The 27,170-nt window shown below is 51.7% G+C and overlaps 1 protein-coding gene across 9 annotated transcripts in view; it reads right to left on the bottom strand.

The window, feature by feature from the left end:
- Nucleotides 1-335: 335 nt before the first annotated feature.
- rapgef6 (Rap guanine nucleotide exchange factor (GEF) 6) overlaps nucleotides 336-27,170 on the bottom strand; it is a 63,771-nt gene continuing 36,936 nt past the window's right edge. For 3 of the 9 annotated variants that reach the window (XM_040180500.2, XM_078106997.1, XM_078107004.1), the window contains 26 exons: nucleotides 24,664-24,795; nucleotides 22,081-22,261; nucleotides 21,470-21,606; nucleotides 20,841-20,999; nucleotides 19,759-19,911; nucleotides 18,494-18,658; nucleotides 17,674-17,781; nucleotides 17,373-17,576; nucleotides 16,239-16,347; nucleotides 15,902-16,145; nucleotides 12,796-12,953; nucleotides 11,576-11,590; nucleotides 10,368-10,608; nucleotides 9,153-9,320; nucleotides 8,809-9,024; nucleotides 8,473-8,684; nucleotides 7,936-8,059; nucleotides 7,385-7,408; nucleotides 6,093-6,313; nucleotides 5,640-5,816; nucleotides 5,361-5,510; nucleotides 5,106-5,231; nucleotides 4,022-4,238; nucleotides 3,399-3,934; nucleotides 2,631-3,014; nucleotides 336-2,332 (listed from right to left, as the gene is read on the bottom strand). In XM_040180500.2, the coding sequence (XP_040036434.2) occupies nucleotides 2,310-2,332; nucleotides 2,631-3,014; nucleotides 3,399-3,934; nucleotides 4,022-4,238; nucleotides 5,106-5,231; nucleotides 5,361-5,510; nucleotides 5,640-5,816; nucleotides 6,093-6,313; nucleotides 7,385-7,408; nucleotides 7,936-8,059; nucleotides 8,473-8,684; nucleotides 8,809-9,024; nucleotides 9,153-9,320; nucleotides 10,368-10,608; nucleotides 11,576-11,590; nucleotides 12,796-12,953; nucleotides 15,902-16,145; nucleotides 16,239-16,347; nucleotides 17,373-17,576; nucleotides 17,674-17,781; nucleotides 18,494-18,658; nucleotides 19,759-19,911; nucleotides 20,841-20,999; nucleotides 21,470-21,606; nucleotides 22,081-22,261; nucleotides 24,664-24,795 (4,584 nt within the window). In that variant the 3' untranslated portion in view covers nucleotides 336-2,309. The remainder of the gene's footprint in view (nucleotides 2,333-2,630; nucleotides 3,015-3,398; nucleotides 3,935-4,021; nucleotides 4,239-5,105; nucleotides 5,232-5,360; nucleotides 5,511-5,639; nucleotides 5,817-6,092; nucleotides 6,314-7,384; nucleotides 7,409-7,935; nucleotides 8,060-8,472; nucleotides 8,685-8,808; nucleotides 9,025-9,152; nucleotides 9,321-10,367; nucleotides 10,609-11,575; nucleotides 11,591-12,795; nucleotides 12,954-15,901; nucleotides 16,146-16,238; nucleotides 16,348-17,372; nucleotides 17,577-17,673; nucleotides 17,782-18,493; nucleotides 18,659-19,758; nucleotides 19,912-20,840; nucleotides 21,000-21,469; nucleotides 21,607-22,080; nucleotides 22,262-24,663; nucleotides 24,796-27,170) is intronic. The other 6 variants (XM_078107001.1, XM_078106998.1, XM_078107005.1 and 3 more) reach the window with 3 other exon arrangements.

Genomic DNA, 27,170 nt, shown 5'->3' with positions numbered 1-27,170 from the left:
GACATGGGTTTGTCTCCAGTGGACTGGTCTCTGCTGGAGGACCTGGGTTTGTCTCCAGTGGACGGGTCTCTGCTGGAGTTCTGGTGAACCTGCATGACGTCCCCTGGTTTCACCAGTCTGTCCCGGTGGCACCGATGACATCATCTAGGAGGACTCTGTGGAAACAGACCATCTCCTCTCCGGTGGTCTGGTTTACTGGTGGAGGTCTACAGAGGATCAGGACTAAAGTGAGACTGGTTCAGGACCAGTTAGGAGTTCCTCACAGTAACAGGTTTGGTTTTAGAGCGTTGACATTAATAATAAAATATTAACCGAAGCAAATAAAAGACACATCGTTTCTGCTTAACATTTTATTCATTGTCCAAATTTTTATCAGTAGACTTGAAGAAATAAAAGGTATTTTTTCCTTTTTAAACATTCTCTTAAACAAAAATATAACAACTATTTACAATCACTCGTAAAAATACATAGAAAGCGTACGAGCAAAATCATGTTGTCTTTCTAAAAGACGTAAGTTAGGACGGCTATGAGAAGACGACACGAGAGTCTCTGTGCACCACGTCAAGCTTATTGTTGTGCATTTCTGCTGTAATGCCAAAAGAAATCAAAACACATTCACGTCTCTCTTATTGCATTCTGGGTAAAAAGAGGGCGGGACGTCTTTATCCTGATAAAAATTGTTGTGAGTTTTCATTATCGTGTAAATTGTCACAGGTGTGTTAAAATTTGTGCAGGATTTTAAAAACATCCATTATGATGGAAGACGGACTCACAAAATGTTACGTTTTTCCTCGTGGATTTAATCTTTGGCTCTTGATGATTTATGACGATTTGTGTTTACGGTTGTGTGATTGTTTTGGGCCAATAAAAAGATGCAGAACTGAATTAAAGTGAGTCCTCACAGAACGAACAAACCGACACACAAAACAAACGGCGTCATTTGGAGACAAATACTGCATCAAAGTTTAGCTCTCAGAGGTAAACAGCTGCTCTCAACATCTGGGCTCGACGCACTAACACTGATCGATCCGACGAATACAGATGTGCAAGTAAAGACAACAACGGCCGAGTGAAGACTCGCGAGCGTCAGAGATTAAAGAAAAAACACACACACACACACACAGACGCGCGCGCACACACACACACACACACACACACACACACGGGTGGGAGGAGTCACAGAAACAAGAGACTGGATTATTTCTTATAACAAAATATTCAAAAAAATACCCTTTGTAGAAGCTCTGTTCTCTCATTTATACATGACGCCAGTTTACAGGACAAACAAAACAAAAAGTACACACACACACACACTCACGTATTTATATATATATGTATATAAATACATGTGTGTGTGTGCCATGTAAAATATCTTCAAGTCTTTGTGGCAAAGCAACCGAAGAAGAAGCATCACAGAGCGACACACAGCAGCAGAACATCTGTATTCCAGAAACACGCCGGCCGATAAACAAAAGCAAAACTTTCCCACAAATGTACAAATCTGCTTCCGCTTTCAATACAACTTTAGTTTTTTCCAAGCAAATCCTTTAAATATTCTACAAAACGTGGAGTGGAGATGCACGGCGACGTCGTAACTCATTTCCTTAACGAGTCGACGTTTGTGTTCCTGCTGCTTTATTAACAAATGTACAAGGTCGATGAGCCTGGAAGTCAATACACAACTAGCCAAATAAACACTGTAAACAAAGACGTAAACACGGTCCTTTAGCACACGAGTGTGTGTGTGTGTGTGTGTGTGCGCGCTGATTCGTCCTCTTATTACAGCTTCTCACTCTGCGTGTGCTCGGTTTGTGTAAATACGCATCATCAGTGGCAAAGGACAGTGATGATGAAACTGGTCCCCTCTGTCCCTTTTGTCTCCTCCTCGTCCTCACGTTACAACGTTGCAAAGCTCAGAAATGAAAATAACAAACAAGCAAAATAACAACATCATAAAAGCGTAAGAACCAGGTGGAACCGGTCTGAGGAAAGGAGGTCGTCTTTATTTCTCCTTCAGTCTCCTGTCGTCTGACTAAAAGTAACTAAAACCTTCTTCTGTCTCGTGAAGCAGCTTCTGAACAGAGACGACGGTGAAAGGTCTCTGGGGGCGGCGAGCAGCGGTCACGTGACCCACAGAGAGGTGCATTGTGGTCCGCGGTGACGTCAGCGCCGTGTTTGGAGGATGTGCTCTGATGACGGCAGGCCGCTAGTTCAGCCCAAAGCCCGATCAACAAGTGTGTGTGTGTGTGTGTGTGTGTGTGTGTGTGTCTGTGTGTGTGTGTGTGTGTGTGCGCGAGAGGCCGCCATCTTCACACCGCCGACACTTGCTCATCTGGAGAAGAGGAGACGGGTTAGTGACAGGTGACGGTGTGACATGTTTCATCGTTTAGCGTCTTCATGTTACTGATGCGTGTGACTAGTAACATGTTATCACATTTTATTACTACGAATACGTCGTCACATCAGATCAAATACTATTTAACATCTTCATGCTCGTGCAAGTATGAGCACATGAAGCAAAACAGTGGAGCAAGTAAACCGTCTACGAACAAAAGCATTATTGTTATTATTGTTGTTATTATTGTTATTGTTGTTATGGACTTGTTGTAAGATCCGCTGGGGGGCCGTACCGTCCTCGCTGTCGGCCGGCTCCCGCGGCGGGAGGCAGATGCTGGGCGGTCTGGAGCTGCTCTGCGTGGAGCCGGCTGTGCGGGCCTCCTGCTGGAGGAGGTGGGGGTGGGGGTGCTGGAGGTGGGGGTGGTGGTGGAGGAGGTGGTGTTGGTTAACGGCCAGCCGCCGAGCCTCAGCCAGACCGCCGGCCCCCCCGGGGCTCTGCAGGAGCTTGCTCCTCTGCAGGGCCACGCTGTAGTCCGGGGGTCTGAGGTGGGGGGGCCTGGGCAGGGGGACCCCGTCCGCGAGGCCCAGATCCCCCAGAGCCAGACCCTGGTAGCCTGGAGGGGTGGGAGGGGGAGCTCGGTAACGCTCGTCCTTGGTGGGGGACGTGACACAATACACTGCATGGAGGTGCAGATCAAAAGAAAGGAGGGGTGGAGCCAAGGGAGGAGGGGGGGGGGGTGAAGGGGGGAGGAGGGGGGAGCAAAAAAAAAAAGAGTGAACAAATGAAAAATGATGCAAAATAAATCAAAGTGATGTTTCTCCAACACAACACACAACTACACAACGTGCACACAAATGTGTTGGAAATCAAAAGGAAGACAAAGAGCCGATGAGATGGATGCACACAGACCCAGAACCAGACCCAGAACCAGACCCAGAACCAGAACCAGAACCAGACCCAGAACCAGAACCAGACCCAGAACCAGAACTAGACCCACACAACAGTAAATAAGATGCTGTGGTTTCGTGTTGTTAGCCGAATCGAACGCGCCCCCCCTCACCTATCAGGCCTTTCTCCGTGCTGGACGTCACCGTCTTGTAGGCGGGGTCGGCGCTCTGGCCTCCTTCCTCCTCTGCGGGCGAGGGCGGGTGCTCCGCGGCGTTCCGCCGCTTTACGGTGCCGTAGTTCCCCTCGTAGGCGTCCGACAGCGAGCCGGACGACGCCCAGCTGCGCCGCGACTGGCTGGACAGGTCCGAGCTGGAGTTCCTGGAGTGGTGCCTGGCGGCGGCGGCGGCGGCGTCCTCGCCGGCCCAGGCGGGACCCGCGGCCTCCACCTCGGCGATGGGAGGCTGCGCGTGCCTGAAGGCGCCGGGCGCCAGCGGGTGGCCGTGGATGCCGTGGTCCCAGGGCCGGCAGGAGGACGCCGGGAGGCTCTGGAAGGAGTCGTGGGAGGTGGACGAGCAGGAGGTCCAGCTGCCGCGCCCGCTGTCGGCCACGGAGTCCAGCGAGGCGTGGTCCGGGGTCAGCTCCTCCGTGGAGATGGAGGGGGTGAAGGCGGGGGCGCGCGTGGCGTAGCCGCGGGCCGCCGCCGAGGAACTGAGAGAGAAGGAAGCAACGCGATAAATAACACAGCAGCGAGGTGGAGGAGGCGGAGGCCGAAAGGGTCATCGGTCAGCTCCTTACCTCGTGCCGGGCGGGAGGCCGTCGCAGTTTAGGTGCGCGTGCGTCGGCGGCGAGCTCTCGGCGACCGGGGCGGGAGCGCGCGTGCCGGCAGCGGTTGCCGCGGTAACGGGAGCGGGCACGGAGTCCCCCGAGCAGACGCTGGAGCGGGACGAGATCTCGCTGTGGCTGGAGTCCGACAGGTTGTCCGCTCTGCCGCCGGGCGGCAGGAGGCCGTAACCTGAGCCGGGGGAGAGAGGCGACATTCAGCAGCACCAACAAAGATCTATCGAACCGGACTTCAGGATTCAATCAAGAGGAGACGACGTGCTGCGCTCTGTCTTTAATAGCAAATACTTCAGATGAAGACGTGAATGTGGGAAACTGAACTGGGACGGACTCTCCGTTTGAAACGCACGGCAAATATCTTCAGAACCAAATAAACTGACTGCAGGGAAACAAAATACCTCAACCGTCCAAAATACACAACGTATTAAACAGTGATTTCAAAGTTCAGGCATTAAATCAATTTCACTTTGAGGTTAAAAAGTGAAAGAAAGGTCGGGACCCAGGTGGTGCTGAGGAAATCTGTCCCTCGCGTCCTCTGTCGTTCACGCTGTCCAGCCCACGTCCTGCGTCCCCTGCAGGTTCTGCCTGAAACAAGCCTGACTTTGTCCTCTGTCCCTTCAGACGGTCTTTCTCCTTCTGTCCCTGCAGAGCCACAGGAAGGGGTTGGGGCTGACCGACCTGCCGGCCCCCTGACTCTCGCCCTGAGGGGGGGGGCACGCGCCCTCTCCCTCCTCCCCCTTCGCTCTCTCCCTGGACTGACTCCTCTCCCTCAGCACCCTGAACGGGGACGTCAGCCTGGTCCTGATGGGGGGCCGGGGGTCTCTGGGTCTTCCTACATTCATCACATCTGCCTGAGCAGCCTGGTGGTTCTGCCTCCCGGATCTCCCCCCCCCGCCTCTCTCAGCTGCCTGCGTCTCCTCCTCGCTCTCCTTCTCCCCTCCGCTCCTTCTCTCCTCGTCCTCTCGCTCCGTCTGACTCCTCCCCTTCCTGCCGCGCTGCCCGGTCATCAGCAGGATCCTCTTGTGGAGGAGAGCCCCACCTATTCCGTAGTTGCGCGGCGCGACGGCGACGGCGACGGCCTTGGCGCCGGCGTCGCTGGTCAGAGACGACGAAGATCCCGACAGGTTCATCTGGCTGCAGTTCTGGGACTTGGCCACGCCCCCCACTGAGGAGAAACAGAACATTAGATCACTGCGCTCTCCTCCCCCCGTTAGGTGACCTAGTTCCTTCCTCCTGATAAAAGGAGCTGGGGGGGCGGGGGGAGTGTGGGGGGGGGTCGTCTCCGGTGGCTGACCTTTGCGCGGGGAGCCCTGAGGAGACACCGTGGGGCTGGACTGAAGGGAGGAGATCATGGACACGCTGTCGTCAGACGGCCTCTTGGAGCTCCACTCCTCTGACGAGATCATCACGGGGGGCTTCTTCACCACCTGAGGAGAGCTGGTGTCTGGGGAGGAGGAGGAGGAGGAGGAGGAAGAACGGGTCAAACCCGTGAAATGAGACAATGAGACACATTCTAAATAAAAATCCACTTGAAGCGAGTCTGACGATGACGATGACGATGACGAGTACTAACTAGAAGGACCCATCTCCTTGCTGGCCGTGCTCTTCTTCCGTAGCGGGTTCAGAGGGACCTGGACCTGAAGGACTTGAGACACCCGGTTCTGCGTCTTCCCTAAAGGCAGAGTGGCGCGCAGGGACACCGGAGACATGTCCGACTTGGTGGACCGTCTGTCACTCAGGTTCTTAGACACTGGGAGGGAGAAGAAGAGACGGATTTACCAACGGTAGACGTCCCATCCTACATCACGATATGCGAATTACCCAAATGTCAGAATATTTATGGGGACTTTTGTTCTCCCTCTACTGGAAACATCAAGACCAACCAGTGTTTCACTTAAATGATGAACATCTATTTAATATAAAAAGTGTCCCTCTTTCTCCTGCACTTCTCTTGCAGGCCCACTAGGTGGCAGTGTGAGCCGACGTGGTCGGGTGACGGGCAGAAAGGGTTTGGCGGCTCGCTCACAGGTGCTGTAGGAGGCCTCGCACTGCAGGGACATGACCTGGTGCTTCTCCTCGTCGATCTCCACCGTCAGGTTGGACAGGTACTGCTTCACCTTCCTGGCCATCTGGGCGTCTTCGTACAGCTTCTTGGCGTTGAGCAGCGAGCTGCGGCGCACTCGCTTCTTGTGGGCGCCGCCCTGCACGTCCAGCATGTTGGAGTTGGTGCTGCCCTGACTCAGAGACCTAATGAGGGAGGGGGGGGGGTAAAAGTGTCGATGGATGAGAAGAGGAAGGATGGAGGAAGATGGAGAGAACAGAGGGAGATGAATGCAGGAGACAACAGAGGAAAAGCAGCAAGAGAGAAAAAACATCATGTTTTTCTTATCAAACACTTGGCCTACGGTAAAAATATGTCTCCGTGTTGCGAGCATTTTAAAAACGGCACCATGCAACCGCAAGGGGGGGGAGGGAGGGGGGAGGGCAGCTCTGGCTGCCATGCCATCACAGCACAGAGCAGCTGATGCATTCTGGGTTAGGAGAACAAAGAGATGCACAGGATTCGGTATGGGGAATGTTATGGCGGATGCAGGTACATGAGTCAAATAGTATCTGCAAAGATCTCTCCAGGTCTGTTTGAAGGTTGGTGGGATGAGACACGCAGGTGACGCCATGTCCACCTTTCCTTCAGCTTTGGTTGCTATGATACGGAATATACAGATCATAGAAGAGAGACAGATGCTAGGGAGACAACAGGAGGACTCTGAAGTCCAGAGGCAAAAAACCCCCCAGAAAAGACACGTCACATCTTTGTGTCCCGCCTCTCCTCTGCTGGGATTGGAAGGTTGGGAACAAAGGGGACAGATTTTTACCAGAATTAAAAGAGTTTAGTTAAACTCTGGGCAGACAAACCGCGTCACGCTGAACAACGTGGGTTTAATAGAAAAATGACCACCAAACCAAACCAAATCTTCTGGAAGTCCACATTTCATTTTATGTCCTTACTTACTCATCTACAATTCATACGACTCATTCTGCAGATGGAGATGAAACATCTAGAAGAGACTCTCAGGGCTTGATGGATGTTTCCATCTGGAGCTACTATGTGACTCAAACATCAAACACTCAATGGCGGACTTCAGGTGAATGAGCACTAAGGGTTAATCGCACACAAGCACAGGCGGACACGCGTGGACACTCGGTAAAGTAACACGGGGGGGGGGGCATGCAGAGGTTATAGTGATTTGGGGGGGTGCAGGGTGAACTGATATCTCTGCTGGTCCAGGCCGGATGAAAAGAGTTCCAGGACAAACTTACCCTAAACTCTTCCACCTCTTCTTCCTGCAAGCAAGAGGTGTGAAGATTGAAGCGTGACTTAAAGACAGGTTTGGGGGGGGGGGGGGGGGGGGGGGGACAAGACTATGTAGAGGTCATGCCACCACAGACAAAGATGAAATGACTGGAGGTGGAGGACAGAAGACAGAAGACATCTCCCCACATCAACCTGAAGGCAGTGTGTGTGTGTGGCATCCTAACAAAGACCGGTCGTCATGACGATGGTCCAGCGGGGGGGGGGGGGGGGGGGGGGAGGTGGGGGCGCACACTTTCAGGCCTCGGCCCGCACAGGAAGTGAGTGGTGTGGCCCTCGGGTGCAGTCAGCTGGGCAGGTGGAGGATTGGGATGGTGTAGTGGTGGTGCCCCCCCCCCCCCGGTGGCACCAGGGGTTTGATTTCGGGGACTTAGGAAGCTAAGAGAAGTTCTCGACCTTCTCGGCTTAATGACATATTTAAATGATACACTCAAAACTGTGAACTGCCCCCCCCCCCCCCCTCCTCCTGCCCCCCACCCGTAGATCAACAACCACCAACCTCTGTCTGAACATGAGGGCCGGGTCCATGTTGGCTGAGGTCAGCCGCACTACGTGTCGGATCTCCTTGGCGATCATCCGCAGCTTCTCAAAGTTCACGAGGCCGTCCACGCTGGAGTCATTGCCTGGGAGGACGAAAGGGAGTCAGATGAGGGGGAGGGGGGAGGGGAGGGGGGGGGGCACGGGACGCATGTGTGGAATCCTCACAGTAAGAAGTGGAAATCATCTAGTCTGGAACATCAAAGCTCTCTCACATTCAGTCACGCTGCAACATCTGAAGGTTTCTTGGGCAACAAACGGGGGAAAACCTTCCTCCTACAGCAGCAACTCGTCTCGGCTTTAAGAAGAAGTCGGGTTTTGATCTGACTCTCGGTGATACGCAAACAAAAGGTCGAGATGAGGAAGCCTCAAGCAGAAGTGAACCTCCTGAGCGATACTGAAGTTGGCCCTCAAAACTGAGCACATCCCAGAAATGCCCCCAGCCGCGGATTATCGGAAACGGCCGCGGCAGCTGAAGCACAGAGACGAAGACGCGTACCTTCGTGCAGGAAGGTGAGGTCCTTCTTGACCACGGGGAACAGCGGGATGATGGGCGGCTGCATGCTCTGGCTGCTCAGGACGTTGCGGTACTTGGCCATGTTCCTGGAGGGGTCGAAGACGTCCTGCAGGTCCCCGAACAGCTTCTCGTACTTGCTGGGCAGCTTCTCCCACGAGTTGCGCAGCCGGGCCACCGGCGCCAGGTTCAGGCCGCTGAGGAGGGAAAAGGGGGGAGGAGTTTAGTTTTTCACGCTGAAGGATTAAAGTGGCGCTCTCGTAAACATCAACCAGCCGACGGCATTGGGACTTTCCTGCAGTCCTTCTCCGCTGAGCCCACCTGATGATAGCGAACATGGAGTTGAAGTTCTTGCACTCCCTGCAGTGCAGCGCGATCTTGATGAAGTGCTTGATGGTCTTCATCCTCTTCAGGGCGTTGGGCTCCTTGAGGATCTCCGTGGCGACCCAGAAGGTCTCCTGGTTTATCACCTCCTCGAACTGCTTCAGGTGGCCACTGCCCAGCGAGGAGTCCAGTTTGAACAGGTCGTCCACGTACCTGGGACCCACCACACGGAGGTTAGAACATTAGAACATCCCCACGCAAGATCCTTCAAAGTAATGTACACTAATATTATATATGTCTTATAATAAGGTCAGCAGCCAAGCAGGAAGTGAGCAACGTACTCCGTGGACTCGATGTTCCTGAAGAGCTCAAAGTCCCTCATGGAGAGCTGGGCGGCGACCTCCATGGTGCTGAGCTGCAGCAGGGAGATGTGGCTCTCTCTGAGGAGGTCCTGAGCGTCCTCGTCGGAACACAGCGTCTCCGTCTCCATGTTGTTCTTCAGGTAGTACCTGGGGGAGGGGGGAAGGGTGGTGGATCAGGGGCACCACCGTTAACTGAAAGCGGTCGTTCGGTTTGTAGGTTTATAGGCCTCAGCGTGTGAATACGTCCTGACGGAGGGTGAAATGTTCACGCTAACCTAGATGGGAGGCGACGGATGAAGGAGCACAGGAGCAAACGCCGCCTCAAAAGTCCCACTGAGTTTCCCTTAAGAGGAACGTGTCAGAGCGCAAAACGACGCAGGAGAATAAAATATCCTTCAGCAGCTGCGGTTTATAACTCATCAGTTATAAAAACCTACGTTTTCCCTTCATATTAGGAAGCAGATGCTCCTCCCCCTCCCCTCCTCCCACCTAGGACTCCTCCCCCTAACCCTCCTCCCCCCGCCCACGCCTCCCCCTACGTCTCCACCCCCACACGCCTCCTCCTCCCCCCCAGAGCTCCTCCCTACGCCTTCTCCTCCTCCCCCCACGCCAGGACTCCTCCCTCCGCCTCCTCCCCCCCCTAGGACTCCTCCCTACGCCTCCTCCTCCCCTACGCCCCCCCCCCCCTAGGACTCCTCCCTACGCCTCCTCCTCCCCTACGCCCCCCCCCCACCCCTACGCCACCTCCCCCCCTAGGACTCCTCCCTACGCCTTCTCCTCCTCCCCCCAGGACTCCTCCCTCCGCTTCCCCCCCCCCTACGCCTCCTCCGCCTCCTCCCCCCCCTAGGACTCCTCCCTACGCCTCCTCCTCCCCCCACGCCTCCTCCCCCTACGCCTCCTTCCCCCCTATGCCTCCTCAGCCCTCGCCCCCCCCCCACGTCTCCTCCACCCCTACTCCTCCTCCCCCTACGCCTCCCCCCCCACGCCTCCTCTCCCCCCACGCCTCCCCCTACGCCTCCTCCCCCCCCACGCCGCCTCCCTACGCCTTCTCCTCCCACGCCCCTCCCCCACGCCTCCTTCCCCCCCACGCCGCCTCCCTACGCCTTCTCCTCCCACGCCCCCCCCCCACGTCTCCCCCCTACGCCTCCTCCTCCCGCCACGCCTCCCCCCCCCACGCCTCCTCCCTCGCCCTACCTGCCGTTGAGCTGGATGCGGTCGGCCAGCTTGGAGAGCTGGTCGGGCAGCCGGCGCTGCTTGATGACCCCCTCCGGGCTCACGGACACCTCGCACAGCGAGTAGGTCTCGGGCGCCGCCGGGAGGCCGAACTCGTTGACGGCGTGGGCCACCACGTCCTTGGCGGTGGTGTCCTTGCTGATGATGATGTAGCAGCTCTGCTGGTCGGCCTTGAACACCCGGATCACCTGGTCCGGGATGTCTGAGAGCACAGCGGCGAGGACAGGGGGAGCGTTTCAGGGTCGGGTGTGAAACCAAACGGGCAAAAGACCAACGACACCGATGCCGGTAGCGACTGTTGCGAGGACCGATGGCGAGTGTCTCACGGACGTCTTCTCGGCATGTAAACAGATGAACAGGGAAGGACTTGTGTTCATGTTTAAAATGGGCTGCATTTGGTTTTGCAAACCTTGTGTTGCACAATGATGATAAACGTAAGTTAAATTATTTACACTCTTTACATTAAAGACTGAGAGGACGAGGACGCAACGTCCAATCATCTCTCACAAAGACTTCCTCGTTGGTACACGCTGCCCTGTTGTTTCATTCATCCGGGGGGTCGTTCCACAATGAAATCACAGCGGTTCTTAGGAACACAGACGCAGATATGGAGTAATAACGGAGCGTGTCGGGGGGGTGGGGGGGGGGGGTGGGGGCTACTTAATCACGTTTACGGCGAGCAGCGACCTGAGCGGCACACAGGAGGAGACAACCGCTGATCAATTATCGTCCTTAACAAGGTGTCATTGTTAATAAAGTGTCTGTATCAGCAGGGAGTTCACCGGGCAGGAGGAGTGGAATGAACGCAGCGACGGCGAGGTGCTGGTAGGAGGGTGGAGGAGAGAAGGGGAGGGTGGAGGAGAGAAGACTGCTGATGTAGTACAGACGGCGGTTTTTAGACATTATACATGTTGTATAAATGAGGATCTGAATGATGAACAATCGGCGAGAGGAATGAGTTATATTATATATTTTGGTATATTTAGGAGGATCTACTAACGCAAATAGACAAGGTAGTAAAATAAACATTCTCATGTGTATTTACGATATTTTCTTCCCTTAATCTGAAAGGAATCGTAACAGAATTTCTATGGATGCAGATCTGAATAGATAAAGGGGGCGTGGATTGCGGGTAAAGGGGGCGTGGCCCTGAGGGCGCGTATACTCACAGTAGAGTCCCAGGGCTTCGCCAGCAGAGAGGAGAGAGAGAACACGTGAGTGAGTAAGAGACACAGAGACAGAGACACAGAGACACAGAGACAGAGACACAGAGACACAGAGGCAGAGACACAGAGACACAGAGGCAGAGACACAGAGACAGAGACACAGAGACAGAGGCAGAGACACAGACACACAGAGATAGAGGAGCACAGACAGAGACAGACACAGAGACACAGAAACACAGACAGACACAGAGACACAGACACAGAGGAGCACAGACAGAGACAGACACAGAGACACAGAAACAGACACAGACACAGAGACACAGAAACACAGACAGACACAGAGACACAGACACAGACACAGAGACACAGACACAGACAGACACAGAGACACAGACACAGAGACAGAGACACAGAGACAGAGACACAGAGACAGAGGCAGAGACACAGACACACAGAGATAGAGGAGCACAAAGCGAACATCATGACCGTAGCAAAGAGAAATCTGCTGCTGCTTTAATTGGTTTGTGCAGAGAGGCGGAGTCTGACTCAGCGTTTCTAACATCTGGATACGATCAGGACGAGAGAGACGGGAGACGGACGAGAGAGACGGACCGAGGGAGGAAATAAAGTGTAAACAAGAGGAAAAGTTTACCGAGCCCCCTAAAAGCCGTAATCTGAGCAGCATAATGAATCTGTGGTGTTTGTCTCTTTACATGAATATTTACTCTCCTCTTTATTAGAATATATATATATATATATATATATATATATATATATATATATATATATATATATATATATATATAGAATGTATCTGTGATTAAAAACAACGATGTAAATTGTTAATGATATGGAGCTTAAGTGTTTATAAAAGTAGAGCAGCTCCACTTCGCAAACGTCTCTTTGCTCACGTTCCTCGTTGGCTGGAAACCAGTCAAACGCCTCACAGCTACGACTTCACGCCGTGCTGCTGAATCACAGGAAACGTCACCCAAAGAGACACGATTCGTGTGTGTGTGTGTGTGTGTGTGTCTCTTTGAAAAATAGCCTGTAGAATAAAAAGACTTTATTCTCTTTCCCGCTCTGTTTCACCTCGCCACTTTCTCTTTTCACGTTCTCACGCTTTCTTAATATTTCATTCACACACACACACACACACACACACGCACACACACACACACACACACACACGCACACACACACACACACACACGCGCGCCTACCTGCCGGGTTGGAGAAGTCCAGCGCGCTGGAGGCCGGGTGCAGCAGGTCGGGGCTGCTGGACGACAGGTTCCCGGGGATGGGCATGATGGCCACGCTGTGGCGGCACTGCTTGGTCCCCACGATGCTGTCGTCCTGAGACTGACCCACGCCGCCATCACTGGAGGGGGGGGGGGGGGGGGGACGTTACATCTGCTGCATCAGAAACCTACGTAGTGCTGCAATGTGAGGCTTTCGTTTTGCAGCGATAAGACATTTTTCGGAATGAGGAGATCGTGGACGGCGCGGAGGAGATGCGATCCACAGGCGTCCTCCTGCAGAACGGTTCCAATGTCACACGCACAAGACGATGAGACGCACACAAACACACGCACACGGGCCGCAGAGCGGCCGACAGGAAAACGCATGATTCATAAATGAGGCTTCGGCTCAGTCGGATGTGTCTGGCCACGTCATGCAGCCGAGCCGCTCGGGGGGGATATGCAAACACAACCACATCTGCACACATGTGACAGATAAAGATCAGCTACTGGAGGCTAAATGACGCTTTCTTAAAGCCTCAAGCAGGAAAAATATGATCGGAAACCTCTTGAACACATTTCAACTAGAGGTGGGAATCTCTTGGCACCTCACGATTCGATTCTAAACCGATTATCGATTCTAAACCGATAAAACGATTATCGATGCATCTTGATTTTCTAAATTTTCTCAAATCTGAGTTTGCTACTCAGAGGTTGCGAATCACTTCCTACTTCATTTGATAATTAAAGAAAATCAACAGATGAATTACATTCTCTAATTTTTTATAAGAGAAAAATAAATCTTTGTCACAAATATGATTTTCTATCAACAATGAAAGAACCAACGCAGCTTCCATTTCAACACAATATGAAGTAGCCGAGGTAAAAAATATATTAAACAGATTCATTTTTCTTTTAAATGAATAAAAAGCTGCTCTTAGTCTCAGGCCGGTCCGTATTTGTAAAATACCGGAAAAAAGTCTAAGATGTGCGCAGGCTCCTCCATCGTTCAGTAAAGTTATTAGAGATTCAGACTCAGACTGACGGACCGGTCTGCCAGCTGGACGCGTTGCTCTTAATGTGCCGGTAATGATGGTAAATGATGCTTGTAGCTGGTTGTCGTCTACGCTCCACTACGGTTACCGAAGGGGGCGTTTGTTTTATCTCATAATTTCTACTTTCTATCCCCTTTCTTCAGTGCGGAAATGGGCTTCTATAGTTGTGTGAGTGCATCACTCCAGCCAATCCACAGACAGGGTTTGTAACCAATCAGGTGTAGAGACCATGTGACTGGCTCCGCCCCCTTACTGTCAGAAAGAAAAACAGCGAGCGCGTAGAAAACACCTTCGAGTGCGAGCAGAGACCAACCTTCACGCTCCGCGAGCGAGCAAATATCTCGCAAGAGATGAACTTTTTTTTTTTTTTTAGATTCCCATTATTAACTTTTCTGAATTGAGACCGAATCGTTCTAGAGAGAATCGAGAGAAATTGAAGAATCAATTTTTTTCCCCCACCCCTAGTGTTCAACCCGTAGTGGCTGTAGTTTGACTCCCTCTCTCCTGCCTGCTTTCCCTCCAGGTGTGTGTGTGTGTGTGTGTGTGTGTGTGTGTGTGTGTGTGTGTGTGCGGATGAACTGAACGGAATGGTTGGAGGACGGGGAGTAACGCAGGAGTTCTTACCCAAACAGGCCCCTGAGGCAGCGGAGACAAACAGGAGAGAGACGACGTTCAAAAGGGGGTAAAAGAAAAAAGAAAGAAAAAGAAATAACAGCAGCAGAGGGACGAGGCCTCTCTTATATAACACACACACACACACACACACACACACACACACACACACACACACACACACACACACACACACACACACACACACACACACACACACACACACACACACAGACACGCAGGTCGACAGAACGTGCTGCAGACTGAGATAAAATGCTGGAATAAATGAGCAGAAAGGTTCATAGAAAGCACATGACAGGAAATTGCAGGATTCGCGAGGAAAATCCAACTCGACTGTTTGACCTCGTTTACAGAAACAATGAACGTCAGTGAGCGAGCAGCCGGAGTCACATGATCACTTCCTGCAGCACGCATTTCAGCTCCCAGAACACGATGTCGTCAGTTCTCTTCAACTGCACAAAACTCTCCACGCTGCTTTAAATTCACCATGGAAGCAAACGCTGGGGGCGACCTGCAGGACGTCTCTCTCTCCGGATGATATTACATATATGCATGTATGTCTGTGTGAAAGGACTCTGAAGGCAGCGCTATCTGACGTAGCTGCAGACCACTAAATCACAGTGAGACCTCTGAGACGGGCCGACCGGAGGCTGAAAACCTCCTGCTATCGCTTTCCGATCCGCCCGCCGCAAATCAAGCGCTCGGGTCAATACGCCGCGTGCGCGTCCTTGTCGTATGAAATCCTCGTCTGAATGAGAGCGGAGCACTTTGCCCGTGGATGCATCCTAAAGAACTGAGCACAAAATGATTGAATATGTTGAACGGCATTGTCTTAATACCAGCCCCCCCCCACGTGGATGATGCCATCCCCCGTCCCTTTCAGTCTCCCATCCCTTTGGACCAAAGAGCGCTTTGAAGCGCGCCGACGCAAATAGAAGTGATGTCATAATCACAGCGAGGGGCTGCGGTTCGCTTAACGAGGCCCGAGGAAGCGCGAAGCCATGAAATGACACCCAGCGTGCGTTAAGCAGATTGCTTAAAATTGCTCCAGACGCCGCGAGTCCGGCGGCGGTTATACGACGATGATGATGTTGCTCCGAGCAGAGAGGTGAACTGCTGCTGTAACCACAGCTTAAAAGTCGGAGGCTTTGCGCCGCGTTGCCTCCAATAAACGGCGAGGGAGCACTTAAGGGAAGTCGGGGGAGATCAGCGCGTTTCCAGGAGCGCGTGCAATAAGTGGTGAGTGGATTTGTGCAGGCAGAGGACCAACCTGACAGGACCCTACTGCTCCACATTGGTTTTCCCATAGACTGCTATAGGACGTCGCCCCCTGGTGGACGGCTTTAGGGCGCTTTAACACCCGCCTCGCTCTCCAGACGCAGCGGCGTGAACCCGCTCACCTGAAGGGTTTGGGCGGCAGTATGCTGAAGCGCGTCTTCTCCAGCATCTTGCGGATCTTGTTCCGCCCTCCCGACACGGTGTTGGCCTTCATCTTCCTGGTGCTCTTGTGGTCCGAGGGGAACTCCATGTCTCCGGGTAGGTCGGGGATGGAGAAGCGGTTGCCCTTTTTCTCCTGGATCTTGGGGATGTGAGGAGCGCCGTTCTTCTTCTCGTGGACGATCCTGCTGAGGAGCTCTTTGAAGACTGGACGGACAGAAAGTATTAAACGTGAGGTGAATGAAAGAAAACTAACGTGCGATAGTGTGAGAGGACAAAAATGATCTGGCCTTTGCTCACCAAATATGTTGGTCTTGGCTGTGAGGGACAGGTGCGTGTTGTTTCTCAGGATGTCCACCGCTTTGGAGAAGGAGATGTTCTCAAAGTTCTGACCGTTGATCTCCATGATCTGTGAAGAAACAACTAAATTATAGAAGGGAAAAAACCCAATAAGCATGTGACAGACTGCAAACAGGCGACCAGCGTGGGACCGGTGCTTTCTTTTACTCTGGGAAGTGTGCATGGTGCATGCTGGGTAGTTTCATGTCACCACAGCAATAGAGGGGTCTGCAGTTATGCGATTTTTTGGGATATGCAACCCATGTTTCATTAAAATGTGTGTCTTTATTAAAAAGGCAACAAAGTACATGCATTAATTTAGACTTAATTGAACATTTCTCCTCAGTAGCTTTACGGCTATTTGCTGTTTGACTTCTTCTTTAACTTCTTCCCAGGCTTTTTTATATTTATAGTATATTAACTTTAAGAAACTCCCTTTACTGTTTGTGGTTCCTTTTTCTCTTTCATTTACACTTCACCAGAAAAGTCCAACTGAGGCAACGTGAGACAACAGTTTCGTTAACAGGAAACTGCGATAATGAAAGAAAATACCCCAAAAAGGAACCAACCGTTCTGAAACCAGAGGCTCAGGAAGGTGCACGTGACGCCTTCTCTGCAGGTCTCCTCGTTCACACCGTAACAACTACATTACATCCCGTTTGGGTTCAAATTGACAGACTGTCACTCTGGCCTGCATCCCATTTAGCTGTGACGTGTCTACATTCTACCCCAATCCCATACTTCACCCCACGCAGCATTTAATTATGTCATTTAATGCCATATATTCCACATTCACCTGGGGAGTAAACGGATGCAGGGGCCCGATGATTTCATCCAAACCACCTGATCCCGGACTGATTAACTTAGAGGGTTGCACACCAACGCTCCTCTCTGGGATAGCGGCGAGTAAACCGCAGTGACCTATAATCAACTTAAAAGGCACTGTGAGGAACTAACTGGTCTCAGTTTAGTTTTGGTCCCCTTTGTGACCTCCATCAGTAAACCAGACATTCTGTTTCCTCTGGAAGCGCCACCGCTGCCACGCTGCTGCCACTCTGCTGTCATTGTCCTATAGTACCCATCGGCCCCCCTCACCTGATCCCCCCGCTTGAGTCCGGCCTCTGCAGCCTTGCTTCCTGCTTCCACCGACTCCACGAAGATGCCGAAGCCCCTCTCGCTGCCGCCCTGCACGCTGAAGTGCAGCGGCGACTCCCTGGAGGCCTTCTGCAGCGTGACCTGCCTCCACTTGGCTTTGGCTGCACACGCGATGTTCAGCAGCCGCAGGTGCCCCTTCATCTTCTGAGAAAGGGGGGTGGGGGGGGGGGGGGGGGCGCGGTGAGTCCTGCACTCACCGTGGCTGCACGGCGGTAACAACGAGAGCGGAGCTTGATCTCACCGTGGCTTCCAGATGCTTCTCAAAGTCCTCCAGGAAGTGCGTCATGGCCGGGTCGCCCTCGAAGTCGTTGAAGTGGTTGTTGACCCACAGCAGCACGATTCTCGTCACCTGCGAGACACGAGCAGCTGTTCAGCGTCGACGCACGCTAGAGAGCTGAAGGAGTCGTGAGGATAAAGGTTCGCCAACACGAGCGCTTCAACTCCGGCCTGCTGGCACGGTTGGAAAGAGGAAGCGTCGCACTGGAAATAAAGATTTCTTTTTATTTCCACGTCCGCTACACGTTCGACCGACGTGGAAATCAAACCTGAAGCAACGTTGCTGGCGTGATATCAATAACAATACATTGTTAACTGATTATTTACATCTGCAGTGCTGTAGGAAATAAAATATAGAAAAGAAATAGATTTCCTGACCTCTGCTTAACGTCAGCTGTTAAATAACGACCTTCTTTCCGTCCCGCAGTGATCAGGAGAAAAAGCTGAAGCGAAGCTCAATCGGGACAATTATTTCTGCTGAATTACGCTGGCGGAGGCGTCGTCTTAAGCTTCAGTCGCCCCGCCGCCCCCCTCCAACCCCCCTAAACCCCCCTCGCTTTCAGCACCAGCAGATCAGGAGCCTGATGAGACTAATCTCAGGTTAAAGCGCTTTGTGGACGGAGAGGCTGAGGACGGCTGAGCCGGCTGAACTCGCATCGATCGGCACAACGAATGTCCATCGACGTGCATCACAGCGTTATCGAACGCACGCACACGCACATGCACACGCATGCACAGACACACCAGAGAGACAGCCCCTCCCCCCCCACCTCCTCCCTGCTCACCGTGTCCCGGAGGCTGTCCATGTGGAACCACTCCAGCAGCTTCTTCCCGACCTCCATGGGGTTGGACAGGAAGGTCCTATAGGTCAGCAGGAAGTCCTCGATGTAGGTGGGGTCCACCACCGACGGCTCCTCCACCAGGTGCATGATCAGGCGCTCCGGGGTTCCCTGGGGGAGAGGGCGGGGGGGGGGGGGGGGGGGCAAGGTGAGGACGCATGGAGCAAACTGTAGCCCCACACAAGGACACAGATAATCTATACACACACACACACACACACACACACACGTACACACCGTAAACACAAACACAGCAGAAACTAGAGGCCGCGTACTCGCCGGTTTGAATAACTGATGTGGAGATAAATCATAAAAATGACACGGGTGAAAACGGTAAAGATGCAAATATTGAACTGAGCCGTCGGCCATCGATAAAACAAGACACACGCACACACACACACACACACACACACACACACAAATGCACACATGTGCAGAAAAGCTCCTTTAACCAGACTGCATTTTTTACCAAAGATCTTTGTATAAAAGTAAATTTAAATAGAATAATATGTCTCCACCTTTTGTTTTATTCATTGGTGTTTATCAAGTATTTCTACTACAAAAGGTAATCGTGTTTTGTCCACCGTGTTCTCAAATAAAACACGCATGACCACCTAAGTGAACGCTTTCTGTGTATCTGCAGCTATTTTAATAATCCATCATCGGCGCATCGTCTCACAAACTCTCGTCTTGTGGTTTGGGGCGAGTTCGTCGGCGCATCGGGGCAGAGGTTTCTGGGGGAAATGATTCATCTCGCACGGAACAGAAAGTAGAAAAGGCACCGCTTTGTTAAAGTCAAGTTAAAAACAGAAGCGCGACCGCTGCTGGATTGACTCATCTCCACTGGGTGCGTTTGGTAGCCGACCGCCGTCCTCGGGAGGCGGGAGAGTCGTTGAGGCCCATTAGCTGATCAATACGCCGCGCTGCGTCTGGAGGCTCCGGGGGGTCAAAAGGCTGCGTACGGGAAGGAAGGCTCCAGCACACGCTAAGAGGGCTGAAGGGTCCTCCGCTAAGAACATGAGGGGGCTACGTCGATGTACTTTGAAAGGAGGGTGCTCTGATCAATCGGAGGCATTTCAGCCCGTTTAACAATGAAAACAGCTTCCTCTTTGAAGGGGTCGGCCATCAGCTTCACCCAACCACAGACCCCCCTGCCTGCCCGTCAAATACTTTATCGCTATCGGCTCCCAGAGGAACCTCCTGCAGCTCACCTTGATGACGATGTGTCCCTTGCGGGTGCCGCTGCGGTCCAGCTCGCGGTGCTCCTTCACCATCACGATCTCGCCCTCCTCCTCCACCTTGTGCGTGTTCTTCTCCACGTGGTTGAGGATGCGCCAGTAGTCCTCCTGGGCGACGCACACAAACTGCTCGAGAAAGACATGGGGGCAGCGGGTCAGCTTGTAGTAGAGCCAGACGCTGCTCGGCACCATCGTCGGGTACTCCCACAGCAGCAGGGGGGAGGCATGGTGGCGGGCTGAGAGCGGCATGGCGGGCGGACTCTGCTTCGTTCCCCTAACTAACTCATATAAGAGCCGGCTCAACGAGCCATGTCTCCCCTCCACTCATCATCGCAGAGAGGAGAGAGAGGCGCTCCTCACTTCTCTACAGCCTCTAAAGCAGCAGTTTCTGCATTTTTTCGTGTCAGAAGACAGGAAGTGATGCAAAGGGTGGAGGGAACTGGACAGCGTGGAGCGAAGGGGCTGTGCGGCCTGGTGCCGCGCCCCTTTAAGCTTTGTGGACTGACATGACATGCAGCTCTATATTAAGCTTCCTGTGAGAGAAAAGACCTGCACGACTATTTGAGAAGACTTCTGAGAAACACACAAGGGGCCTGAGACTTCCTTCACCTCCAAGATCACGGCTTTTGAAAAAGCAACGTGACGAGCGGTTCATCATTAACAATAACGAGCTGTAATATTCCACAACCTTTGTGCCTTAATTTACATATGCAAATATCCATTTCTTGCAACCTTTTACACTGTAGTCAGACAAATAAACTCAGCTGCTCCACACCTAGAGCTGCATACCTTCACCTAGAGCTGCATACCTTCACCTAGAGCTGCATACCTTCCCCTAGAGCTGCATACCTTCCCCTAGAGCTGCATACCTTCACCTAGAGCTGCATACCTTCACCTAGAGCTGCATACCTTCACCTAGAGCTGCATACCTTCCCCTAGAGCTGCATGACATCACACAGAGCTGCATTACTTCACATAGAGCTGCATAACTTCACACAGAGCTGCATAACTTCACACAGAGCTGCATAACTTCACATAGAGCTGCATAACTGTACCTGGCAGTCGTCCCCCTTGGTGCGGACCTCCCCGTTCATGTGCTGCTTCTCCAGAGAGGGCGAGATGCCGAAGCTGTTGCCCATGCAGAGAGTCTCCGCTCTGGGCTCCTGGTGGCTGATCTCCACAGCCCCGTTTAAGATGACGTACCAGAGGTCCAGCTGCAGACACGAGAAGCACAAGGACCCTCAACCAGACATCCTGAAAACATCTAGTTACATATTATGAACCATTTAGTTATGTTGTTAACACTGACGCCGGCTGCTGGGTCTATTGCATCCGATCCGAGCTCTTCATACTCGGCTTTATGCTTTGTTACTCTTTAGAGCGTGCAACCTTCAAATCTCTAGAGGAATATATATATATATATATATATATATTGATACATATGTATGAGATATACTGTATATACATACCTTTTTAATTTAAATGAAATACTGAACCATGAACCAGAATTCCATGCATTCACTTACGTTGTAAGTGTAAACATCAGTGTAAAACTGGCCTTGGAATCTAAATTCAACCTAAAATTGTGACACATATTAAGCGTGATGAATCCGCCAGCGAATGTGTGGTAAACTGATTGTATATTTTACATACATGAATCTAAGGGACCCTCTTACAGTCCTACCTCCTGCTTGTCGTGCAGAATGACGGTGCCGGCCTGCTCCACCACCTCAAACACCATGACGCCGCACAGGTCTCTCCTCACGGACATGGTCATGTTGGCGAAGGCCGGCAGCTGGTGCATGAACTCCAGGAGTTGCTCTATTCGGGGGAGAAGAGAGAACATGATTTAAAGAGCAGGGCGGACGTCTCGGGTTAAACACACACTGATGATTTTAGAGAATTTGGGGTTATTTTGCTTGCAAAGTCTTTCAGACTAGAGAAAGAAAACCTTCAGGTTCTTTTTTTTTAAGCTTTGTCTAATTTTCATATTTAAAAACAACATTTTTGAAAACTTGTTATATGAAAAGAATCCTCTTAATGCAGTGATAAAGTGCATGTTGATATCTGCTCTTTAATTCAATAGATATTCAATAATAATAATATTCAATAGAGCTCCTCTTAATGTGGTGATGAAGTGGTCTGATTGCCTGATTAAAAACACCCACTGGAAGGGCTCCGCTGTTTGCGTCGCCGTCTTTATTGAGAAGTGAAGTCTGCTTTTCGGTGTTTTGGTTTTCGTCAAGACACATATATGGAAATATCCATATCCGGGTAAACTAACGGCCGACTCACCAATGTCGTCGTCGTTGCGGTCTGCCGGTTCTTTCTCCAGACACTCGCGGACCAGGTCTCGGCCCAGGAGGGTGTCCGAAGCCCTCTCCAGGTCCTCGTCCTCCTCCTCCTCTTCCTCGCTGTCCACCGCCGCCTCCGGGAGCCCGGACAGGTCCACGTCCCCCAGCTCGCTCTCCGTGGCCTGCAGCAGAGACCCCCGGTGGTTTCATGTCAGTGACATCACAGCTCTGTTGCATTGCCCCTTTATTAGATGTGGACTTTCCGACTATCTCAGTAAAGAGACCAGCTAGTCGTTACAAGAGATACTCACACAGAAAGGGGACCACTCTGAGAACTCATACAAACGTAGAGAATATCGTATGTTTTCATCGTCCTGTGTACATTTTCTTTATCCATAAATAATTCCTCCTTGTTCATTTGTGCTGATTATCTGGTAAGGGAGAATTAGAAGAGTGGACTACAAGAAGAACTCCCTCCCCAGCAATGCTCTCCAGCTGCTTGTCTTCTTTGGAGATTTGGTAGCAGGCCAAAAGGGTTTTAAAAGGCTCCTCTGGAGGGTTTAAGCTCGCAGTCCACCCGGGGTTCAGGCCCAGGTCCCCTCTTGTTTACGTCATTTAGAGGACTTAAAACACACAGCCCACTCGGCTCTGCAGTCAAACACTAATTTTATTCATGACAAACAGGATTAAACAGGCTGATTTATTGATCCACATCCCATACTCATACAGAAATATTGTCCTCTTTGTCTCATGTCTCGTCAGGTCAACACTCAAAGTACTGTGACACAACTACATTTGTCCTCATCTGCTGTTTGTGATACTTACTGCAGCACTAATGGCTTTTGACGGAACACATTCATCTACAAAGAGTGAGGGGATCGGTTCAGCGGACCCCCCCCCTAAACTGGAGAGGGAGGAGGGGAAGCTGAGCTAACCCGGCGAGGACCTGAGGCGCCAGGAGGACGAGGGACACCTACAGCTGTGGGGGAGACGCAGGTTCGTGGTACAGGCAGGAGAGGAAGGAGAGGAAAGGAGTGTGATTGACAGGGGGAGGTGTGAAGACAGGAAAGGGCAGAGGGGGGGGGAACAAGATGGCAGAGGAGGAAGTGCTGGAGCGTTTGACAGCTGGGGGGCCACGGCTGATCGGAGGGTTGTAAACAAACACAGACCACGAGGTGATGGGATCATATCTGTGTGATAAATATCTATCCGCGTTACGCGTCCAATTAGATAAAAGATAAAAGCTGCACTTTCCACTGGATGAGCGCGTGCGTTTGCCTCGTTGGAGGTGATTTTTATGTTCACGCAAAGCCAAGAAAATGAGACGTCTCCTGATGTGAGATCATCTCCTGCAGCCCCTGACACAAGGAACCCCGGCCTTCCTGTTGAGGGAAACTTCACCAGCAAAGTGATGCCATACAGAGAGGGGTGAAGTGGACGGTGAATGAAGTGGAATCAGACTGAAGTGGACGGTGAATGAAGTGGAATCAGACTGAAGTGGACGGTGAATGAAGTGGAATCAGACTGAAGTGGACGGTGAATGAAGTGGAATTAGACTGAAGTGGAATCAGACTGAAGTAGACGATGAATGAAGTGGAATCAGACTGAAGTGGACGGTGAATGAAGTGGAATCAGACTGAAGTGGACGGTGAATGAAGTGGAATTAGACTGAAGTGGAATCAGACTGAAGTAGACGATGAATGAAGTGGAATCAGACTGAAGTGGACGGTGAATGAAGTGGAATCAGACTGAAGTGGAATCAGACTGAAGTGGACGATGAATGAAGTGGAATCAGACTGAAGTGGACGGTGAATGAAGTGGAATCAGACTGGAGTGGACGGGGAATGAAGTGGAATCAGACTGAAGTGGACGGTGAATGAAGTGGAATCAGACTGGAGTGGACGATGAATGAAGTGGAATCAGACTGAAGTGGACGGTGAATAAAGCGGAATCAGACTGAAGTGGACTGTGAATGAAGTGGAATCAGACTGAAGTGGACTGTGAATGAAGCGGAATCAGACTGAAGTGGACGGTGAATAAAGCTGAATCAGACTGGAGTGGACGATGAATGAAGTGGAATCAGACTGAAGTGGACGGTGAATAAAGCGGAATCAGACTGAAGTGGACTGTGAATGAAGCGGAATCAGACTGAAGTGGACGGTGAATAAAGCTGAATCAGACTGAAGTCCCGATGTCACAGCCGCAGAAGGTAGCTACTCCTAAAGGTAGAGACAGAGCTCCAAAGGTCAGGTTGGCTTCCTGCCTGTGACCTTTTGTCCGCAGCAGGATGTGAACGCTGATGCAACAATTAGCGAGATACCGTGGATTACAAGGAGGGGGGGCACAGGGGTCGGCTAGCAGGCAGAAGGAGTTGCAGTAACTCCACCCGCTGAAAAACGCATCATTACCTTTGGCCTGTCATGGTGGAAACTAATAACCAAAGAATACCACTTTAGAAATATGTAATTGAGGAAAGAAAAATGGGATATTTCATTAATATGCCCTTATTGAATAATGTATAAATCCCAAAACATTGTACATATTAAACATGCAGTCTGGATAAGAAATAAAATCATTTACCCACCTGGTAAATGTCTGACAGGCTGCTACTGCCCGAATCGCTGGCGATGCTGCATCCTGATTGGCTGGGAGGCATGTGCATCACCTGCTGATGGGCGTGGTCTGTAAGGTGCATCTTATTGAGGTCGGCAGGAAGCTGTTCAGACAGACAGGTGGTGGTAGAAAAAAAAAAAAAACTGAGATGATGATTTGAGGTCAACCGAAGAAAACACACAAACTAACACACACGCGTACACGTGTATACGCACACGCACACACACACACACACACACACACACACACACACACACACACACACACAGTTTCATTAACCTGAAAGCCACAGCTGGTTTGCCACCGTGTGACACGTTCTACTCAAAGATCAACAACACGAGGAGGATGGAGGTGGGGACACTTCAGATGGCTGTGATGATTGACGTCTGAGGCACAGAGGAAGTGGGAGGCGGGTTTCATGGCAAAGTGATGAAGCAGTAAATTCTGTCTCGCTAAGACAAGGCGGGTCCGGCTTCCTCGCGTGTTGTTTCCTACTCGCTGAAGAGACGAAATTCATTGGATTCTATTTTGTTATCAGGTTTTGGACCGATGGCTCGCTCATCCTCAATCAAGACGGCAGAGAAACAGGTCCCCAGATCAGTACCTGACCTTTGAACCGCTGTCACACAAACGTCCAGCATGCATTGCGCCAATCAGACACATGACCTTATCAGGGTAATGATAAACCGTTCAAACATTGTGAAGATCCATAATCATTCATAATTCATTCACAGAGGCGCTGCTGGTTGCAGTTAACAGTCACAGTGGTATTTGTGGATGAGGACATGAGAGGAGGGAGGAGCCTTTACATCAGTGTTCATCCCACTAAACTCAATCTGAAGCTTTGCACCAGATACAAATCACAAGCCAACACGTTCTAACTCCACCGCCATTGCCTCATGTATGTAAACGTGTGGACAAAAGGCTTCGCTGGGAGAATGTTCCTTTGTTTCCACCGAGCAATGACAGCAATGACCTAAATAAGTAAATCAGGCCCATTTCACAAGAGTCCTCTTGTCCCAGAGACGGCGAGGAGAACTGGGTCCGTCCCGTGAGCTTCGTTTAGGGGATTTAAGAAGGAGACCTGCAGGAAGCTTCTCACTCTGGTCCTCCAAGTCTCAGGTCTTACCAGTTCGGATCTGGGCGGCGCCAGCGTGAGCGACGAAGTCCTCCTGCGACAACGAGCGAACCTGCAGCACGCCTCCTCCATCGCCACGCCGGTCCGAACACACCACGTCCCGTCACACACGCACACGACACCTGCACACGCACACGACACCTGCACACGCACGCGACACCTGCACACGCACCGCCCTGCCGAGCCGCACTGGCTGTTGGAGGCTAGTCGGGGCTGCGAGGAGCCGACATGCAATATTGAAGACGCACAGCGCTGCCCCCCCCCAGCACTCCTCTTATAGGTCTGTTGTACTGTGCGACCCCTTCAGCACTTAAACCCCCCCCCCCCCCCCACAGGGAGGGTCTGAGACGCCCAGCGGCTTGTTCCTAATGCGTTGCATATTGGAGGAGGAGCACTCGAGTGAATGAGTGAGTCCTGCTGCTGTTTGGGGCTTTTCTTAACGTGTGGACGCCGGGATGATTAGCAACCGCTAACGTGGAAGCTAAAGGGCGTCTGATAAGATCCACAAATGAAATTCATCACTATCACATGAACACGAATACTTTCTGCTCCCACGGTTCAATGCATCCACTGTTGTTTGCAAACCCTTTTGATTCTAATCTAACACACACACACACACACACACGTCTCTGACCAAAGGAGTATTTAAGTGAAATCCATTTACCATCAGGATAATGAATTGTTTCACTTAATGAGCTGCAGGCGACTCCTCGACGAACGCACACATAGTAGACTCTATTAGCTTAGCTTCCCTGCTGTTGACCGACCCTCCGCGGTGTGTGTGTGTGTGTGTGAGTGTGTGTGTGTGTGTGAGTGAGTGAGACAGACCAAGCGAGAGGGCGACAGGTACTGATGGTGATTTCATCGTGGGTAAATACTTATTGATCTTAGCGTGACGGCGTGGTTATGAGCCGGTGATGATGAAGCCCCCCCATCACTCCCCCCACGTCCCCTTCACACAGTCGTCCCCGTCCACAAAGACGAGGTCGACTCATTCATCCGAAGGGCAGCCCGGCAGCGGTGGGACCGTTACTGGGGGAACAGGGGTCCTGGGGGGCCGCAGACAGAAGTGCACCATAGACTGTGTGGTTTAGGGATGAACCATTTGGATTTCTTTTCAGAACACGGTTCTCCACTTGACGGAAGGCCTTCAATGCCTTACTCTGCCGATAGGCTGAGAGGACGCGGGTCTTTATTGCCGTGGGACTCATGTCCCTCGGTTCATGTCCCTCAGTCCCTCTGGGATCAACGACGCAACACTGGCTGAATAAGGAACGATTAATCGCTCTCGGCTTTTTCCTCAGTCAGAGGACGAAAGGGAGGATCCTCAAGGAACAAAC

The sequence above is a fragment of the Gasterosteus aculeatus genome, chromosome 7 (assembly GCF_964276395.1).
Source record: "Gasterosteus aculeatus chromosome 7, fGasAcu3.hap1.1, whole genome shotgun sequence".
NCBI classification, from domain to species: domain Eukaryota; kingdom Metazoa; phylum Chordata; class Actinopteri; order Perciformes; family Gasterosteidae; genus Gasterosteus; species Gasterosteus aculeatus.
This window is presented reverse-complemented; position numbering and strand designations above follow the sequence as displayed.